This window comes from Pseudonaja textilis, chromosome 2 (assembly GCF_049901715.1).
Source record: "Pseudonaja textilis isolate UNSWEBS1 chromosome 2, rPseTex1.2, whole genome shotgun sequence".
Classification (NCBI taxonomy): domain Eukaryota; kingdom Metazoa; phylum Chordata; class Lepidosauria; order Squamata; family Elapidae; genus Pseudonaja; species Pseudonaja textilis.
In genome coordinates this window covers 110,715,440-110,737,578 of record NC_141991.1, presented here as the reverse complement: position 1 = coordinate 110,737,578, position 22,139 = coordinate 110,715,440, and the positions used below count along the sequence as shown (strand labels likewise).

The following is a 22,139-nucleotide window of genomic DNA, read 5'->3' as shown; positions in this document are numbered from 1 at the left end:
AATAGATGTGGGGCGGGGCCAGCCAGAGGTGGTATTTGCCGGTTCTCCGAACTACTCAAACTTTCTGCTACTGGTTCTCCAGAACTGGTCAGAACCTGCTGAATACCACCTCTGTGCATAACCTATGTAAGTAGCTGTTGCATGTGATTCTAGAAATCAAAGGAATAGCAACCAACGTAATATAATATACTGTATTTTACAACCATATTTTTTTAAACAGAGGATTTCCAGGGCCTATTGCTCTCCCTATTACCCTTCCTTTCCCCCTCTTTCAGATTCCTGCATTTGCAATGTTCCAAGTCCAACCATTATTATGAAAAAATTATATTTAAAAAATTAATCAGCTCTCCTCCTCTTCTTAATTCACTTATTCTCAAGCATTCCTTTTATTCAGGATTGAGAGAAGCCGATGATATTAACCTATATTTGCAGCCTCTAAAAGTTACACTTGAGGAAGTGGAACAAGCTGACTATCACCAGGTATGTCAAAAATAAAGAAATAATGTTTTGAGACCCACTATGGGGAACCTTACGGCCACTAAATCACTTTTAAAAGTCATACTGACCTTTTCAGCTGCGGGACTTCACAAGTAGAAATGGCCTACCATCTGCTTCTCTGGCTAGATACTATGGGCAATGAAGTCCAACACATCTGAAGATCACTAGGCTGGGTGAGGAGCTGTATGCGATAATAGCATGAGAGAATTCTCTGGAAGATACTATCACACAAAGATCAAGTAAAGATCCTGACTACATTGTTTGGGATTAAACTAAAACTTGAAATCGTGAAGGCCTGGGGGGAGAGGGGAATGGCTGATTCCAAAATGACTGGAAACAAGCTATTGCCACTTCCTACACAAACAATGATTAGTCCTCACAAAATCCAAATATTTTAGAAAGGCAATCATGACTTGTAGATAGGGACCATAAGCAGAAAATATAGCTTGGCAACACTTATGTTTATTATGATCAACTTGCACAAATCTACTGAAATATAAGGGGTCACGTATGGTTCCATTGAAGGCCCTCCTACATACAGCTTGAAGTGTAAGACTTTATCAGTAAAACTTAATTCTTGTCGTCCTCTTATGCCTCTGTATTCCTGGAATGTTTTAAGCTGGGGAGAATCTTCTCACAACACATTCTAAGTTCTCTTCGTTCACCATGAAGAGAGTAGGGAGTAGGAAAAGCCATTTGGGGGACATTCTATGCAACTGACAACTTTTGCCCATAGAGTGCTGCCTAGAGCAAGGTTTCCTAACCTCAATAACTTTAAGATTGTGGACTTCAATTCCTAGAATTCCACAGCCAACATTGGTCTTAGAGAATCTCCTTGCCCTGACTTAGCATGCAAGCACAATCCTCCATGTGATTATTAAAATGAGAAGGAGGGTAAACTGATTCATTATGTTGAGAGCATTAACTGATTCATTATGAGAGCATTATTCATTATTCATTATGGGAGTGTCCTACCAAATTCTGTACCTGTCAGTAGTGGTGTCCCCCAAGGCAGTGTTCTAGGACCAACTCTCTTCATACTCTACATAAATGACCTCTGTGATCATATTAAGAGCAACTGCTTTCTTTTCGCTGATGATGTAAAGCTGTTCAATATCACAGACAATACTGCTATCCTTCAAAAAGATCTTGACTATGTATCAGAATGGTCAAACAAATGGCAACTTCAAATCTCAACAAATAAATGCTCTGTCTTACATACTGGCAAAAAAAAAATCAGAAAATAAAATACAAGCTGAATAGTCAAGATCTTGTTGATCATCCAAGCTCTGTAAAGGACCTTGGAATACTCATCTCTAATGATCTAATTGTTAGAGCCCACTGTAACTACATAGCCAAAAAGGCATTAAGAGTTGTTAACCTAATCCTACGTAGCTTTTTCTCTGGTAATATCACACTACTAACTAGAGCATACAAAACATTTGCTAGACCAATACTCGAATACAGCTCATCGGTCTGGAACCCACATTATGTATCTGATATTAGCACAGTTGAGAAAGTCCAGAAATATTTCACAAGAGTTCTCCACTCCTCTACTCGTTGTAGAATACCTTATGCCACCAGACTTGAAATTCAAGACCTAGAAAACCTTGAATTATGCCATCTTCGGTCTGATCTAAGTATGGTATATAAAATCATACATTGCAATGTCCTACCTGTCAATGAATACTTCAGCTTCAACCATAACAACACAAGAGCACACAATAGATACAAACTCAAGGTTAACCGCACCGAACTTGATTTCAGGAAATATGACTTCAGCAGCAGAGTAATCAATGTCTGGAATACTCTACCTGACTCTGTAGTTTCTTCCCTAAACCCCCAAAACTTTAACCTTAGACTGTCTACTATTGACCTCACCCCTTTCTTAAGAGGTCTGTAGGGGGTATAAGCACACCAACGTGCCTACCGTCCCTGTCCTATTGTTTCTTTTATTTTTCTTATATGTACCCATTTCATGTATTCATAACTATGTATATACTTATACCTATTATCTTGTAAGCAATTGACAAATCAAATAAATCAAATAAATAGATAAATGGATGTTAGTTGCTTCTACTTCTTTAGAACGTTTTCCTGAGGTTCTGGGAATGAGGATGCTTTGGGTGAGTGCAAAATTTAGGATAAGCTTTCTGAAAGGTGCTTTTTCAAGAGACAGCTGGACTTTCTGGTTTTTCTTTTTTTCTTTAAGATGTTTTGCTTCTCATCCAAGAAGCTTCTTTTTTCAAAGAAAAAAAGGAAAATCAAAAAGTCCAGTTGCCTCTTGAAAAAGCTCATTTGGGACAACCATAACCTGGATGATTGAGAATCTCCATAGACACTTAAGGGTAAGCTGTGCTTGTTTATACTGTAGTTTATAGTTGCTCAATTATCGTTCTTTTTCCCTAGCCTGAGGAACACTGTTCACACATTCAGAAGCATGAATAGGATTTTCAGATTAGCAAAGATGATTTTGATCAGCACACCATAAAAATATGCAATAATATTAAAATGTTTATTTCACCTTGTTGAAGCTTCTCTTCTGCTGTTTCCATACAGGTGTCTTCGCACATCAATAGCATCATGTACACAGTATGCTTGATCTGGGCTAATTCTGAATATTACAACATTCCATCCCGGGTCATTGTCATTTTGCAGGAGATTTGTAATCTCTTCATTGAAATGGTATTTTACTATGGAAATTAAAAATGCTTAATTGAGAAGGGGTTTTCCTTATCAATTTGATGTTTGTGACCACTGTAAGGGTTTAGCCACAGAAACGATGAAAATGAAATAATGAAACCAAGCTTCTCTTATTATTCTTTAAATATACTTACATTATATTATTTTTCAAAAGAAATGAAGAACAAAAATGTAGAACAAAATGTCAGTCTAAAATCATGACATGTACAATTTATTCTGAAAAGATTTACAGATATAGTTAAGCAATCTGGTGACAAATTTGACTGAATTTGTTTATCACTAAAAAATTTCCAGGACTGTTATTGTTGTATTATTTTTTTCAGCCTGGGCAATTTCCTACAGCTTTAAATAGAATCCAGTAAAAAAAAAATCTATTTTAGTTTCCCAATACTTTGAATTATAAATCTATCTGACAATAAGTGAACCAATTTCTTGTGATGAGTTAGTTTATGCGCATTAGGAGGTATAAACAGTAAACCAAATTCAGGATTATAGTACTATAAAAAAATTATGAGAAGTTTTCCCAATTACCTCAAAAACTTTCAAACAAAAGCACTGTCTAGCCAGGCACCGTTACCAAAGATGATATTGATTTCTTTACAACTTCTAGAATCGATCTAAAGAGCTGCAATTTATGTAATGTAAACTTAGTAGAATGTACTACCACTGACAGATTATTTTTATAATCTTGCTTGCTTGCCTGCTGAAATAGATTGAAAAGGAGTTTTATAACACAAATCATTTCAAATGAAATTTATCATTACCCGTTCTTCTTAAGTTGTTTAAGGCTTCCAAGAAAATCTCAAATATAAATGTAGCATATTTCTCTTAGTGTTGATAGATCAAGTGACTAAAGAGTGGTGCAGAATTAAGGAAAGATCATCACTCTCACCCACTTTCTTTACGGCATCTCCCCCTTGCACTGGGCATTCAAGGAAAGTGTGGGTCTCATGAATCGGAACAATAATAATAAAAGTCATTCAGCTTTGAAGTATCAAAAAAATGCTGTGACTCTTTTTTATTCTTCTTACAATTTAGTCTGATGGTTCAATATAAGTTTTTAGAAATTATTTCAGTTAATTCAAGATTGCTGAATTAATGTTGCCCAGAATTTTTATTTGACAATCAAAGGAAAAAAATGAAGGAGCAAGCTTCCTTGATCTGCAGTGTTAAAGATGGAAGACAACCTTGCATGTGATTGATATGCCATTACAGCCCCTTGTGCATTCAGGGTGTGGGCTCCAGTTTATATGAGATTTGAAAACAATTTGCCCTGATACTAAATACTGATTTTAGAGATTGAGGGACTTTGCAAATCAACCCAGGTAATTTGCCAGTAAAGAAGCACTGTGAGAGAAGCATTCCAGATGATGTCTGAACATTTCATCCAGAGAAGGGAATAGACTAGGTAGATCCAGGATGGGGAATCTTTACTTGTCAACAACTCTGGGCCTTCTCTCATAAATTCTGCTTTCTACTCTTTGCTATTGCTATTCCATAACCCAATCTGAGGCATTTCTACTAGATAGTTCAGTTCTATGCTGAAAGGAACTTAAATACCAGCACAAACAAAGGAGATGTTCATCTGGTAACTATGATACTGAAACAACCCTTCAAGCAGGACACCATTGATTGATAAGATGTTAATGACATTTCAGTTGCAGAGTCTGGTTTTATAAGCCCTGTTCATCTTTGTTTGCCTCTCTTCCTGTTTAGACACGTAACTTTTTGAGTCCTGAGGAAGTTCTGAAAGGTTTGCAAGGCGAAATTGAGGAGGTTTTATCTGGAATCAAGGTGGCCATTGCTGTGATTGAGAAACTCTACAAGACCTATGACCTTTGCTCCACCGATATGATGCCTTCTTTTTTTAAGGTTAGCCACAACAGCAAGAGCAGCAGACCCTGATGAATCTTGGAGGGAATATTACTGTAAGCTTCTCGGAGCACGGGAAAGAAGAGGGTGGTTTGCAAAGTATTAGTATCACATAGGAAGTCCTTAGTTAACAACTATAATTGGCACTGGGAACTCCGTTGCTAAGCGATGTGCTCACAAAGTGAAAAAAAAATCACATGATTGTGCCAACATACGACAGCAGTCCTGGAAGTTGCTAAGCATTATGTCATATGATCACAATTTGTAATGTCCTGCTGGCTTCCCCCTTGATTTTCTTCTCAAAAGCCAGTGGTGAAGATCACAAATGGCAATTACATGACCACAGAATGCTGCAAATGTTGGAATTGTGTGCCAGTTGCCAAGTGCCCAAATTGTCATCGTGCAATTGGGGAGAGCCTGCAATAGCTGCAACTTAAAGGACCAGCCATAAATTTCCTCATTAACTTCAAATAGTTGCTGAACAATTGGTGATTAATGGAAGACTGCCTCTATAAAACATCAGCATGTACTTCCTTTGTCAGGAAATATCTGCCCTAATGAACTTAGAGATAAATTGGCAAATGTATCCTGTTGCCAGGAATTCAGCCGTCACCAACTTTTTACAATCAAAAAACAAGATTCTCACCAAAATTTTAAGCAGAATAAGGTATTAGGATATGGGACAGCTAAACTGCTGAAAAACAATATGTAGAGGCAACATATATTCATCTACCATGATTGGATCATCTTTCCATCACCCATGTGCATACCTTGGAAAGAAAGAGCAGTCACACGAATTACATTATTTCATTGAAGGGTCCATATATGGGCACCAATAGCATAAATTGGAACGAATGTAAGAAGACAAGTTCTTGCAAACATTTCCTACCTTTTTTTTTGAGACCTGATATTAGGTATTGCAGCAAAATGGGCGATAAATGAATTTAATAAATAAATAAAATATTTTTATTTATGTTTTCAGGATAAAGAACCTCAGTTCTGGGAATTTCCCTCCACTCTTGTCTTTACAAGAATGAATTTATTTTTTCACAGATTGAAGACCATAGAGGTAGGAATGAAGTAGCTGCTATAAAATGGGAAAGGACTGCAATAATAATTAGCATAAAATTATATATTCTTCTAGAAAAAAAGCAGATTATTTATATAACATATCAGTAGTTATAAAAATCTAAACTTTTAAATCCTACTCCATTTTTAAAAAATTCTGGAATTAGAGAAAATCATTTTGTGAACAATAGCGCTTTTAAAAATAAACATTTTTTAAAAAAATCTGTGAATAACATGGTTTTATGTCTTTTTAAGGAACTTTACATGACTGCAATTGAATTTCTCAAATTGGAGAAAATTGAACTGGGAGGTGTAAGAGGCAACATCCTAGGGAGTTTGGTGCTCCAAATTTATGAAGAGGTTCTTGAACATGTGAAAGTTTTTGCAGAATGCAAATATGATCCATTAGATCCAGCAGATGAGGTTGGTCCTTTTATGACAAAAACAGATGTACTAATAAAAACGGATTGATTATTTACTTGGTATAATCCAGGAAATCCTGGTATTTATAATCGTTAGAGAACAAATACATTTCTTGTAATATAAATTGGTCCAAATGCTTCTCTGATTGGGAGTGAGAATTAATAACCTCTGCAAGTCCATATATATAGATATTGCCTGATCTAATTTGGTCTATTACTTTTGTTATTTAAAGCAATTTGATGAAGATTATGCACAGTTTGAGATCAAAATCCAGGATTTGGATAGGCGATTGGGCACCATTTTCTATCAAGGCTTTATTGATTGTTCCAGTTTTGAATCAGCTGTCAAGGTACCCATATTCCTGTGAAGCTTTGCCTGTTTCTTATCTAACACCTGATAGTACGACAAGCAGCTGTTTCTGTTCTTACCCCCCAAAAAACCCTTTTTATGACCAGCTAACCTGGAAGATTTTCCAGTTCTATCTTTGACCTGAAGAACAAAAATTGTTTTTCTAATCTGTGGTCAATATGGAATAGCATCACTGTGACTCTTTCAGAATTAAACAACTCCCAAGATCAATCCCCACCAATATATTTAACTCCATCCTAGTCCTCCAGAGATTGGGTAGACCAGTCCCACCATTGTCTGTTTTTCAGAGAATAGAGGACACTTTACTGACTTGACAACAGACTGAAAGTATTTCCAGAATTATTCGTTTCACAAATCAGAAGAATTCTAATAGCACTTTTCAGAGTAATAAATTTGATTAGGGAACATAACTTTTATGAACTATTGGTCACTCATCAGATGTCAATTGTAGTCCATGAAAGTTTTGGCTATTAAGCAAATTTATTAGGCTGAAAAGTTATATCAGAATTTTTGTTGTTGTCTACCATAGACTAAACATGATTCTCCTTTTACAATGTCTGCAATGAGAAGCACCAGATTTCTTTCACATAGAATAATGAACTTTATGGATTTTAATTAACAATCAAAATCTTGGGATCAAGAAATGGGTAAATGAAATCTCCCTGCTTCAAACTAATTATAATTAGGATTTTAAAAGATTTATCAGAAGTTAATACAGATTTGAAATGTATGTAATCGTGTTCATAGCATATTCCATTACTATCATCATCAGTAAAATACAGTTTCAAGAAATGGGCTGTTCTTTTGTTACGTTTAAGATCTAGACCTAGAAAACCTAGATCTACGCCGCCTTCGGTCCGATCTAAGTATAGTATATAAAATCATACATTGCAATGTCCTACCTGTCAATGAATACTTCATCTTCAACCATAACAAGAGCAAACAATAGATACAAATTCAAGGTTAATCGCACCAAACTTTATTGCAGGAAATACGACTTCAGCAACAGATTGGTCAATGTCTGGAAAACTCTACCTGACTCTGTGGTTTCTTCCCTAAACCCCAAAAACTTTAACCTTAGACTGCCTACTATTGACCTCACCTCTTTCCTAAGAGGTCTGTAGGGGGCGTGCATAAGCGCACCAACGTGCCTACCGTCCCTGTCCTATTGTTTCTTTTATATATATTTTTATTTTTCTTATATGTATCCATGTAATCATAACTATGTTTTTTCTTATGCCTATTATCTTGTAAGCAATTGACAAAAATAAATGAAAAATAAAAATAAATATCCCTTGTCTGATTAGCAGTTTAAAAACACTGATGTCAGGGTATCATTTTGAGGAAAACAGTGAAAAATGATGCAGGGTTTACATGCACAAAAATATTAATTCACCCATACTCCTATGAGCATTTTATCCCTAATACATTGGTAGACAACAAAGGAAATAATGAGTTGTTGCAAAAAGAGTTAATACTGTACTTGGAGTAGAGAACAATTTTGTAAGATGATGCTGACCCTTTTTTTTTTAAGAGGGAATTGCCTGGTAAGCTCTGATTGTTTTTATGATAGCTACAAAATTTTAGAATTGCTAAAACCATAAGATAGCAATAAAGCATTATTACCACGAACGAGGAAAATATATTCTAAAGAACAGTTTGATTCATGCTGCACAAATCACATATTGTGTCCCAGTTTCTTTGTGTAGGAAGTAGATTCCTAAAGGCCAAGCAGCACAAGGAAAGAGACAGATAGTAGCTTTCACTCTGAATATAGCACAATGGAGGCATTGTTATTTGTGCTGTTGCATTCCTTGAATCTCTTCCATGGTTACCTTGGTTCACACTTCCTTTCTTTTTTGACACATACATTGCACTGAGTTTTTTATTGGAAATTAAACGCACACAGTAAAATGGGCCAAATTAATTTGTTAGATTTTTTTAAAATTTCATCTTTCTTATTTTTTTTTAAACAAATTTTATTAATTTTCAAAAACAATACACAAACAAACAAAACATAAAACATCTTTTCTAAAAACTGCTTATTAAGTTTTAACAAAACAAATGAAAGACCTTGTTTAAGTACAGCATAGTGCCAAATTATCACATTTCCATACAAACACAATTTAATGTGCATCTTATGTATTCAACTTCATATCTTATTACTCTTTTTCCAACTTCTCACTATTTTTCCCTTTACTTCTATTCAATTTTATTCATTAAACTTATACTTTCATCTGTCTTATTTACAATTTCATATGTTCTTATCCAACATTCTTAATTCTCAATAAACAAACATAAACAAACAAAACACGTTACATGAAAACATAAAACTTCTTTTTAGAAAGTGGCTTAACCCTAAGTTACATCTTTTTGTACAGACATAAATCAAATTCATGCTCACCTTATATACTATTTCATATCTTATTTAACATTCTATAGTTTTCTATATATCTTCTCCCCTCTTTTAACTCTCTTAATTCTATTTTATTTACTTCATCTCAATTTAAATCATTATACTTGTATCTTTTGTCCGTTCTTTTTCAATTATCTATTTATCTTTTCTCTTTAATACAAACTTTTTCCTGTAATCAGTGGTTGAAGTATGATGCCTTTCTATTTTCCCCCCAAATTTAACACTTAAAATAATACATAATTTCCATTCTGATTCTGCTTAGTACATTCTACGTAACATTTTAAAATAAAAACATAAAAAGCTTATAGTATAGTAAAAACAATGTTCCATAACAAATTAATTAATTAAACTCTATTATTAAATCTTAGACATTTTACACATTCCCTACAATATTCTATTAACACATATAATATTCCAATTTTCTAACTCTATTTCAAATACAAATACTACAATACAATCTTATGTACTTTTGCAGAATCTTGTATTTTACCCTTTGTCTCTAAAAAAAACCCTGTTTTTTAACATCTTGTTTTAAGCCTTTATAACTTCTCTTTCCTTTTTCCCTTCTTTTCTTGTCGAATCTAGCCTTTTTACCCCCCCCCATCTCTCCATCTCCACCCTCTTAGTCTCCCCTCTCTGTTGTATTCCTCTTTTCTGTTGCTTTCTGACATTATATCGATTTTTCACCTTATTTTTCCCTTTCTTGGTTGTTTTTTTTGGTCTTGAATTCTCCATTTTCTTTTCCCTTTTTCCCTTTTCTTCGTCAACTAAAGTTGTTTGTCCATTAAAGATGGCTTCTTCTTCTTCATCCCAGCTTTTTTGTTACTGTATTTCCTGATAAGTAGAAATCGCCATTTCTAAGAAGTGAAAAACAGATCCAGAAGAGCCCTTGCCTTCTTGTTCCTCTTCTTTTAGCTTTTTAAATTCCATTTTCAATTCTTCCACAGGTAATGCCATTGTGAGATTTTTTTAAAAACAATCCAAATGTTTTTAGTCTTTCAAAAGATAGTTTGCAAAAGTCCCAAAGTCATCAAGCAATCAAAATCAACACAAACTGTTTCATTTAGCACTTTCTTCTTTTAATACTTTCTCTTCCTGGGGTAGAGTTCAATTACACAATTCCAAAATGATTTTTTTAGAAATCTTATTGCAGTTTAGTCTCTGATCTTATAAGCAGTCTCCTCCAGCAAAATCTTAGTATAAATCATTTACCTCTCCCTTCCCACTTATAGCAAAAAGATTTTGATTTTTAAATATCAATGTTCAGAAATCTTTAATGTCCCCTTGGCTTTAATTTTCAAAATTAGTTACCTTCTGTTGCCAAAGTGGGTATTTCTGATTTCCATCTGCTATCTCTGTAGGGAAGGAGAGTGAAAAATACAACAACAAACTTTCCCTTTTCACTTTCATCCACAGCTTTTTACGATCTTCTTGGGAAACAATGTATCCTTTAGAAAGCTAAATTTCCAGGGTATTCAGATGTTACTTATTGTCCCGGTTCAGCTAAAAACTTTCACTTTCTCAACTTCCTCCTGCACAAACTTGTCCAGCTGAGAGGTTCTTTGTGGTGGCCATTTGGAAGTTAAGCCAGCTGAGGAAGGGGGTTGCGATGCCCCCGGACCCCTGCCTGGATCTCCCCTGTCTTCAGTTATCTCTACGGGATAACTATAGCCTCCAAATGCAGCTGGATCGGAGGCACTCCAGCGGCGAGCGCAGCAGGGATCACGCACAATTGCGAATTCTTGCTGCTGCCGAAGCCTGACAAACCGGAACTCACCTTGGTTCACACTTTCTTGTACATCTTCAATAACTTGCAAATCGTACCACTACAGCACAAAAGAAGACAGTGGAACCAATGTTATTTTGTACAGGCAGTTGGTTCTTTTTGTTATCTTTAAGTTTCCAATCTTATTTATCCATTTACCATGTAGGCTACTGCCACTGATATCATCAGCGCTTACTTCCTCATACGCACACATAAATATGCATGGTAATTCTCTTAATTACTGTTGTTTATCTCAGCAATTTTACTGGCACTGTTCAATACAGTTCTGAACATACTTAGTAGTCACAGAATAATATCATTTGAAAAAAAAACAATATTGGAGATAAAATAGCACTTCTTAAAGAACTCAAAACATTTCTGCAGATGTATATTGAAAGTTAAGGGATATATTCCCTATATGTATAAGTATATACACCCACACTTACGCACACACACTTATTTGTACCACTTTTCTTCTCCAGCAAATCCATATGTTTTCATCTCTGTTGGAACGACCATTGATCAAAGCAGATGCCGCTCCCCACTACACTACACTTTTGGAGATGTTTGATGTTGAATTGGACAATGCAAAGATTTTGTATGATGCCCAGATAGAAGCTGCTCAAACTGGTGATCATGTGCCTCCCATTAGCAAAAATATGCCACCTGTTGCTGGGCAACTGAAATGGGCTTTAGAACTCCAGGAACGATTGCAGATCCCAAGGAAAGAGTTGCATGCCATTGATCATCCGTAAGTAATAATCTGTCATTCTACAGACTGTCCGGTCTTTAGTAATATTTTCCCTGGAGTAGAATTACAAGCTATTAGCTTTATTCAAGCTAATGTTAAATAAGTTCTATTTCCCTTCTGGAACTGAGGGATTTCTTTCCTCTTTGCAGGGTAATGGTCAGTTCTGAAGCCAAACTGATATATGGAAAATATGATGAGATGATACGTTTGCTGAAAGGTTACCGTGAAAGAATTTATGCAGAGTGGATTGCCAGAGTTGACAGAGACTGCCAGTTCAATCTAGAGCAACCACTGATCCAAAGAGATCCAGAAACAAGACTTATTCGTGTCAACTTCAGCAAAGAGGTTGGTAAAGAAAGCAGAAGCATGCTAGCATCATTTCACTTCAATGGTCAGCTTGATTGCAAGTTTTTAGCCTTCTCCAAAATGGCAGACAGTAGATGTGTAGGACTGTCAGTTCCTCTGATACTCAGTCAGCATTGACTCTTCCATCTGGGAATGATGGGTATGATCTAATATCTATGTGTTGTGATTCCGGAGTTGGAATCTGTTCCGTTGGCAGATGTGAGCTCAAGCGAAGAGGACATGGCAGTGAATTATGAGCCAGCACTGCTGAGCAATTTGGATTGTAGTCAGGATGAGGAAATGGATTTAACTAGGAGAGATGAACCTGATTTAATAGAGATGTCAGGACCTTCGACCTCCTCTGATTCTTCTCCTCTGGCTGAGCAACAGCCGGGAATAGCTAACCAGGAACACATGCAAGAGTTTTCCAGCGAGGAGGAGAGTTTTGAAAGATCCTGGTTAGATGTGAGAAACAGACGGTGGATGAGGCGTCAATCTCAATTAGGGAGGAGGCGTCGAGCCAGTGACTAATTAAGGAGATTAACATGCCCCCATAGAGGATAAAAGGAAACAGCTTGGCTGGCGAGCTTTGCCAGAAGCAAAGTGATTTTTTGGGAGTGAACACTTGAAGTGGACTCTTTGAGGCTTTGGGATTTATAGCCACATCAGGTTTGCCGGACAGAGTTTGGATTTATTGCTGAGGACTGAAGATACTTCATCGGTCCTCTTGTGAGAGTTTGCTTTTTGGTTTGTGATATTTTGGAACTGCTTGTTTCGTTTTGCCCTCCTGCATTTAAAGGGGAGACATAACATCTATGTATGATGCTTCTTTAGTATGCAATGACTGATCCTAGTAGAATCTTTCTCAGAATGATAGTCTGTTATATAGCAGAAAGAAGTACATTACAGGATTTTGAAATTAATTCTGTTTAAATGACATCGATCAGATTGGTTTATGAGCTTTCAAGCTTTACAGTACCTTGATTGTATTGGTACATCAGACAATATGTTATTCATTTGATTACTGAATATCCAAAACCTTTTGCTACTCAGTAAAACCTGTAAGAGTTACTTATACAGGCTGAAACTTTGGGATGGAAAGAAATGGGCCTTAGTTACTATCACCCCCAAATTTGGATCCTTATAGTTGTGCATTGAAAGGGAAGCTTCCTCAGCAACATGAATAGCAATTAGACTTAAATATTAGCTACATACATCTTTATGTGGAAAACAGAATTGAACATATTTGAACATTATAGGAAAGGATAATGTAGTGTATTTAAATAAAGACTTCTAGGGCAATGTTCCTATTGGTTAACAGAAGCAATGATACAATTGGTTAGTAACATTAGTACCTGATTGGCCGCAAATAGCGGTGGGAAGTTTAACTAAGTGTCATTGGTTACGAGCCATGGAGCAGCCACTATAAAAAGGGCTGCTGTGGTTCGACTGCAGTTGAAGTTACTGATATTATTAAAGAGCTGAATTCAACTCCGGTCTGCGAGTCTCTTTACCGACGACAGAATACTGGTGACAAGGATGGGATTAAAGAGACAAAGACTGTAAGCCCATGGCAACAACAGCCGAAGGACCAATGAGATGGTCGGCAACAATTCGCCACCCGCACCGTTCAACCCAGCTGAAGAAGACTGGGAGTCGTACATTGACAGATTCCTGATGTTTTTAGAAAGCAACGAGCTGCAAGGAATCACCGACCAAAGGAAGAGAGCTGTATTCCTAACGCATTGCGGTCCAACTGTTTTTAAAATGGCCAAAGCGTTAGCAAGACCAAATGATGTTAAACAGATGGCATGGCCAGACCTGAATTGGATGTTGAGGAACCATTACGCAGCGGCCGTATCCAACCTAATTAGAAGACACGAGTTTTACAAGCACGACCAACTAGAAGCCGAGAGCATTGGAGACTTCATAGCAGCATTAAGAGACATTGGGGGCGCATGCGAATTCCTCAACATGGACGAAGCCATGGGGGATCGCATAGTCCTTGGACTAAGAGACGCAACCTTACAGAGCAAACTACTAAACTGACCAAACATCACCGTCAATGAAGCCATTGCTGAAGCAGCTGCCGCTGAAGCCAAAAAGAAATCTGCAGCAAAAATGAAGCAGATGAATATGGCGGGCAGCCCGAGCATGAACAAAGAGAAGAAGTCAGAGGGAACCAAAAAGCACGCTGCCATGACTTCCCACCATGAGGACATCGATCATCAACCGATTCAGATGATGAAGATGAGGAAGTGAACAGACTCTACTCAGAAAGGAACTGGAGAGGGAGACGAAGCAGAAGATCCGAGTTCCAGTGTGCAGGTTGTGGCGGAAACCACCCGAGATCTGAGTGTCGATTCCTGGATGCCACATGCTGACATTGTGAGAAACGGGGGCACATCGCAAGGGTATGCCAAAACAAAAAGAGCTATAGTTCAAGGGGACAAGGCGGTACTCCTCCCAGAAACAAAGAAAGGGCAACCGGAAGCCGTTGGAACCGTGACAGAAAAAGTCAACGGAAAGATGAAAAGGAAGAAATGCACCAAACTATCACAATCGGGATGGCCAGAACAACAAACACTAAGAAGGTTCGAATCAACATCCTGATTGAAGGCGAGCCATGCGAGATGGAAGTAGACTCCGGTTCGTATTTATCAATGGTGTCATGGAACACAATAAAAAACTTAATTCCTGATATACGACGCAGAGAACTTGAGAAGCAAAGCCTGATCATCAAGGACTACCAGGGTAATAAAATACCAGTAGTAGGGCTAGGACACTTCAAAGTAAATTTTAAAAGGCACACCAAGACCCTGCCATTAACCATTGTTGACAGAGATCGCCCCAGCCTGCTCTGGTTGGAATGGTTCGAACCGCTCAGGATCGAGGTGACAGGAATCAACAACAACACCATGACTGACTGGGAAAAAGACCTGATAGAAGAATTCCATGACGTGTTCAATGGGACCTTAGGCAAGTACCGTGGGACCCCTATATCGTTTAACTTAAACCCAAATGTAGCTCCAGTTAGACTCAAAGCCAGACGGGTACCATTTGCACTAAGACCTAAAATTGATGAACAACTAAACAAACTAATTGCTCAGGGGGTTCTAGAGCCAACTGACCACGCCAGATGGGAGACCCCAATTGTGACCCCTATAAAACCTGATGGGTCCATGCACATCTGTGGTGACTATAAGGCCACCCTGAACCACGCATTGCAACAGAGTGCATACTCCGTCCCAGTCGTCCAACATCTGCTGCATTCATTGGGAAGAGGCAGAATTTTTGCAAAACTCGACCTCGTGCAGGCGTATCAACAATTACCCATTGATCCTGAAACATCCGAGGCACAAACCATTGTTACACACAGAGGAGCATTTAAATGCAATAGATTACAATTTGGCATAAGCGTAGCCCCTGGCATTTTTCAGAGCCTAATGGAACACCTTCTACAAGGTATAAAAGGGGTGGTGCCCTATTTCGATGACATATTAATATCTGCTGAGAACAAAAAACAACTAAAAGATTGTTTAAGGGCAGTTCTGACAAAATTTAGAGAAGCAGGACTCAAGGTCAAAAAAGAAAAATGCCAACTTGCCACAAACCAGGTCGAATTCGTGGGTTACCTTATTGATGAAGCAGGTATCCAACCCACACAAAACAAATACGAGTGATAAAGGAAGCCCCCAGACCCCAAAACAAAACGGACTTACAGGCTTTTGGGGGTCTCATTAATTTTTATCATATCTTTCTGCCACAGAATGCAACAGTAGCAGAACCACTGCATAGACTTCTCGATAAAAAAGCCAACTGGAAATGGGGCCATCAAGAAGAAACAGCATTCAAAAAAATTAAGGATCTAATCACATCAAAATCAATATTGATTCAATACAGCAACACGCTACCTCTAACTGTCACCTGCAATGCTTCGCCTTTCAGAATAGGCGCAATTCTCAGCCACACACTAGCAGATGGCAGAGAAGCACCAATTGCCTTTTATTCCAAGACGTTATCCAAAACTGAAAGAAACTACAGCCAACTAGACAGGGAAGCTTTGGCAGCTGTCTCGGGAGTGAAACGTTTCCAAGAATACTTATACGGTAGGACATTTTCTTTGATTACTGACCACAAACCATTATTGGGAATCTTAGCCGGAGACAGGGCAACCCCCAATATCCTGTCCCCAAGAATGACTAGATGGTCAGAATTTCTAGCAGCTTATAGTTACAAACTCATTTATTGCCCAGGGAAAACCATACCCCACGCAGATGCCTTAAGCCGCACACCACTACCAGGGCACGACAATGATCCAGCTCCCACCACACAGACACTACAAATTGAAATGATGCCAAATTGGCCAATCACTGCATCAGACATCACCAGGGAAATGGCTAAAGATGCACTGATGAGCTGGATATTGAACTGGGTGGGATGGGGTTGGCCGGAAAACATGAAAACTGAGACTTTTAAACCGTTTAAAAACCGGCAAACTGAACTATCGCTGGAAAAAGGGTGCATTTTGTGGGGAGACAGGGTGGTGGTTCCAAAAAAGTTACAAGAAAAGGTGCTAACCATGCTACACGAAGGACACCCTGACATAGTAAAAATGAAGTCCCTGGCCAGAAGCTACATTTGGTGGCCAGGAATAGATAAAGACATTGAAGCCTGGGTTAAAACATGTAAGAAATGCCAATCTTCCAGACCCCCCCTCAGCACTAGTCCTCGAATGGGAGACACCCCGAGGCCCCTGGTCAAGAATCCATATGGATTTCGCTGGCCCCACAAAAGGTTATACTTACCTAATCGTTGTGGATGCCTATTCAAACTGGTTGGAAGTCATCACCATGAGTTCAACAACCACAGAAGCCATCACCAAACTACTAAAAAAAACTTTTCATCACCCACGGTCTACCAGATGTAGTAGTATCAGACAATGGGCCACAGTTTACAGCTGTGGCTTTTGAACAGTTTCTTGCGGAACATGGAATACGACATGCTTTGACAGTGCCAGCTCAACCGGTGGCGAACGGTAGAGTGGAACGCATGGTTCGTTTTACAAAAGAAGCACTGGAAAGGCTTGACGGAAGTGATATGCAAGACAAACTCAACACCATGCTCACCATCCAACATATAACACCATGCACAATTACGAACAAAAGCCCAGCTGAACTTTTGATGGGAAGAAAATTGCAATCTTACTTGGACAGACTGCACCCTACCTACAACCCAGGAAAGCCACCAGTCTCATCCAGTAAGTACCGCTCTTTCTTATCAGGCAATTTAGTCTACGCAAAAAATCTTACCAGAGAACCATTGTGGTTACCGGCAACGATTACTCAAATCACTGGCCCTCGTTCCTATCGTTTAGAAACCACCAATGGCAGATCATGGAAACGGCACATCGACCAGCTACGGTCCCAACACATTGAACGAGACACCGACGTTCCCAGAAATGCAGAACAAACATTTTTCCAAACACCCCTAGACAATAATGAAAAATCCAGAGGTGGGGGAACAAATTAATAAAGAAAATAAAAACAACTTACCTTTAGAAAACTTCATGAAACAAGAGGAGCTGAAGGAACCTCAAGGGAGAAGCAGCCAGGCCAACTCGACCTGCCCACACACACAGCGAGGAGACCACGCTGCCCATCCAGCAAGCCCAGACCGCCGAGTAAGACCGACAATCCCAAGACACGACCGAAGCGGCGCGGTCGAGGCACCCTCCCAGGAAATTCCAGAGGGAAGAGAGGAGCGGATGGCTAGCCTGTCCGAACCGGCGGAGACCAACACAGGGACTGAACTGTGCAGGTCAACAAGGACTCACAAGAGCCCCGCCTACTTGTGCAACTACATTATGTTGGAACGAACCAAGAGGGGAGGGGTGTAGTGTATTTAAATAAACACTTCTAGGGCGATGTTCCTATTGGTTAACAGAAGCAACGATACAATTGGTTAGTAACATTAGTACCTGATTGGCCGCAAATAGCGGCGGGAAGTTTAACTAAATGTCATTGGTTATGAGCCATGGAGCAGCTGCTATAAAAAGGGCTGCTGCGGTTCGACTGAAATTGAAGTTACTGTTATTATTAAAGAGCTGAATTCAACTCCGGTCTGCGAGTCTCTTTACTGGCGACAGAACAGATAAAACTAGATTGGTTCATCCCTGTTCATTTACATACTTCCTGTTGTATTACAAGCATATCCAGCCAACAGCCCATTATATTTTTAGTTCAATTTTTTTTACTACATTTGTAAAAGCAGTTTTTTCTCACTGCTACATTCCTATACAGCTCTCAGCTGTCCTCCGTGAAGTCAAGTACCTGAACTTTCAGCAGCAAAAAGAAATTCCAGACAGTGCTGGCAGCCTCTTCTCTCAGAGTGGAACTTTCCAGAAGTTTGTGGACAACTTAGATCTCATTGTTGGCTGGTACAATAAGGTATTTATTTATCATCTACCTGATTATAAATCACAGTCCTTTACTAGAAATAGAGATCAGTATGGCCAACAATTTAAACGGAGATAAAATAAAGTTGGAACTAAAGCATAAAGATTCATAAAGATTCAAAGAAAAAGGGCACCAGTTAGACATTAACTGTAGCACACACAAATCTTTTTTCAACAGCTTGTCAATTTAAGTTCAAATAGCTTGTCTTAATCAAAACGTGGTTGCCCATCAGTGGAATAGTAACAATCTTCCCTAGCAGTTCATTCTTGATTTAGTAACCACTGAGAAAGCCCCCCTCTATGAATGAGAGGTTCAAGAAAAGGTCCCAAGGAGCTTAGAAACTAGGTAAGTTCTGTTGTCCTTCAGTTAGGCTTCAAGATGTTTAATAGTTCATAAACTGTCTTTGAGTTGTGTCTGGAATCTAATAGAATCATTCAAATCCATCTTTCTGAGTTCAACCAATTTCATTAGTTGCTAATCTGTGGAAGCTCTGAGTCACAGTAAGTGATGGTCTGAATAATGATTCATTCCTTAGGTAATGATCAGTCCATCACAACAGAATTATTAAACCTAAATTTTATGCCACCAAACACAGAAAACTGGAATCAAGTATACCTTGATTGATAAATAGTTCCAGGTGCTAATTTGGACAAAATCCTGGTTCCCATCATACACTGTAGTTTCAAATAGTCAGAACAAATGCTAAAACTACCCCCCCCAAAAAAAACCAAGCCTATTTCTCAGAATACACATTCAGATGGTTGGGAAGGGAGGCCAAACATAATATCTGTCCCAAATGCACACAGAATGATGGAAAAGATCACAACAGATAATTGGAAATCTGCCTTCCATCAGGCTAAGCTTGAAGAAATTATTTCTTCAAATGTCACCTACCCTGTCTCTGTGATGCAGAGTCATTCAGAATCCAGACCTGAGTGGCTATATTTCAATGCCCTGACTTGGCATTCAGCAATAAAGTATTCAACTCAGAGAATTCTTATCTAGGCTTTCTGAACTACAAGATGGTAGGAGTAATCAAACCCTGTTGCAACTATCTCCTAGTGTCATATTTTCTTCTTTCTTTCTGTTATAACCTTAGCAGCTTCCCACTTTCTTCCTCTGCCCTCTTTTAAGACAAATCCCTCCCTCCCTTAACTCCATTAAGTTATAAAGAGGCATAACACATCTTTCTTTGTCAGGAAACAATGAGGAACAATTTCATGTATCCATCCATTCATTATGTGAATAAATTGGAAGGTATAATAAGAAAGCAACAGCTTGTTTTTTCCCCCCACAATTCAGCCCTGGAAATAAAAACTTGTACTGCATATAAGCAATATCAATAGCACTTAGACTTATATACCGCTTAACAGTGCTTTAGTTTTTTAGTTTTAGTTTATTATCATTGCACCTTGTACAACAAAATCAAACACCATCTTCAGTGCATATCATGACCATGACCATGAAAATAAACATAAACACACATCCTTCACCCTTCACACATTGAACCGGAGGTATGACACCACACCAACACTGCACTATACAGCAGAATTCAATAGAGTTACTGCCCTGGGATAGAAGCTGTTTTTCAGCCTATTTGTCCTTGTTTTTATTATTCTGTGCCGTCTGCCAGATGGCAATAGTTCAAAAAAAAGGGTTCCCAGGATGAGATGGATCTTTGAGAATGTTTTGAGCTTTCTTAAGGCAGCAGGAGCTATAAAGCTCTTCCAAAGAGGGGAGAGGGCAACCAATGATTTTCTGGGCAATGACATTAACCCTCTGGAGTGCTTTCCTATCTGCCACTGTGCAATTGGCAAGCCATACAAAGGTGCAGTATGTTAAAATGCTCTCTATGGTGCAGCGGTAGAAGGTCACCAGCAACTTCTCATTCAGTTGTTGCTTTCTGAGAAGCCTCAGGTAATATGATCTCTGCTGGGCCCTTCACAGCCTTCTCTAAGCAGTTTACAGAGTCAGCATATTGCCCCCAACAATCTGGGTCTTCATTTTACCAACTTCAGAAGGATGGAAGGCTGAGTCAATCATGCACCAGTCAGGTTCGAAGTGCCAAACTGCAGCCATCTGGCAGTCAGCAAAAGTAGACTGCAGTAGTGCATTCTAACCACTGCGACATCATGGCTCTTATAATATAATAAATATAATATATCTATATCTATATGTCTATACCTATCTATCTATCATCTGTATATCTGCATATATATATAAAATATAAGTCTGCAAACTTGGCATGTTTTCTTGAACTTGCTGAATGTTTAGAACAGAGGTCTCCAAGTTTAGCAATTTTAAGACTTGTGGACTTCAACTCCCAGAATTCTCCAGCCAGCTATGGTTGTCAACAAGTCTTAAAGTTGTCAAGTTTGGGGACCCTGGTTTAGAATAAGGTCTAAAACAAAACATGCCCCTATTAAGACCATATATACCATATATCTAGAAAATGAGCTAAGAATGCATCCTGAAATAAACCGCCTATTTTTAGATCAAGAGAACAATTTTACCAGTAGAACTTCCTCTGGTGGAGACTGAGTTGGAAGAAATTGATGTTGGCCTACAGAAAGCTGAGACCAATCTGTTTTGGAGTAATGAAGGTACATTTATCTATTACAAGCTGGGATCTGCCTTGCAACTCTTTATTTCAAAACTGGGTGTGGTGGGGAGTGCGCTTCCAAATATCAGTTGCAGGAAACAATGGTAGGAGAGGAATATTTTTGTGTCTCTCTCTAGCAAGGATAGCCAGAGACATCCAATTTGCTTAGAAGGGCCAGCAATGCCCTTCTTATGTTCTTATGGCCTTTTGTTTCTAGTGCATGATATCAGGTATATTTCAGTGATAAAAGTGTGGGAACTGGAAATTAAATCGATGAGAAATGATAGACTTGCTACTAATTAAGATTCCCTTCCATTGCCTATCCAGATGTTATGGATTATATTCAAGAGATGCGAAATGTTTTATATGATTTAGAGACAAGAATTCAAAAAACCAAATTAAATGTGGAGAATATCGGACAGCTTATGCAAGTGAGTAAAGCATTGCTACCAGACACTTTAAAAAGGGAGGTTCTTTGATTTTAGTTTTAATTTGGTTCTGCTATAGATTTATTTTTGACCACTGCTCGGAGGTGTTATTCAGCAGGTTCTGACCAGTTCTGGTGGTGGAAATTTTGAGTCGTTTGGAGAATACCGCCTCTGACTGGCCCCGTCCCCATCTATTCCTTTATTTATTTATTTATTTATTTATTTATTTATTTATTTATTTATTTATTTATTTGATTGATTGATTGATTGATTGATTGATTGATTGATTTGTCAATCACTTGCAAAATAAAAGGTATTGTTGCAGCAGTCTCGGTTTCAACACAGAACAAGAGACCACGAGAGGTGGAAGAATTCAGGTTTATTTGCGCAAAGCGTTCAGAGCATTAACATGACAAATTCTGAACCCCCTTACATGCTGGG

General features: G+C 38.3%; 1 protein-coding gene across 1 annotated transcript in view; it reads left to right on the top strand.

Annotated features, from left to right (window-relative positions):
• The window catches only part of DNAH17 (dynein axonemal heavy chain 17), a 137,070-nt gene that overhangs the window by 7,336 nt on the left and 107,595 nt on the right, over positions 1-22,139 (top strand). The window contains exons 5-15 of the mRNA XM_087924917.1: positions 395-480; positions 3,058-3,183; positions 4,918-5,073; positions 6,056-6,142; positions 6,397-6,564; positions 6,797-6,913; positions 11,597-11,865; positions 12,015-12,210; positions 18,513-18,659; positions 21,163-21,271; positions 21,598-21,701. Coding sequence (XP_087781043.1) covers positions 395-480; positions 3,058-3,183; positions 4,918-5,073; positions 6,056-6,142; positions 6,397-6,564; positions 6,797-6,913; positions 11,597-11,865; positions 12,015-12,210; positions 18,513-18,659; positions 21,163-21,271; positions 21,598-21,701 — 1,565 coding nt within the window. The remainder of the gene's footprint in view (positions 1-394; positions 481-3,057; positions 3,184-4,917; positions 5,074-6,055; positions 6,143-6,396; positions 6,565-6,796; positions 6,914-11,596; positions 11,866-12,014; positions 12,211-18,512; positions 18,660-21,162; positions 21,272-21,597; positions 21,702-22,139) is intronic.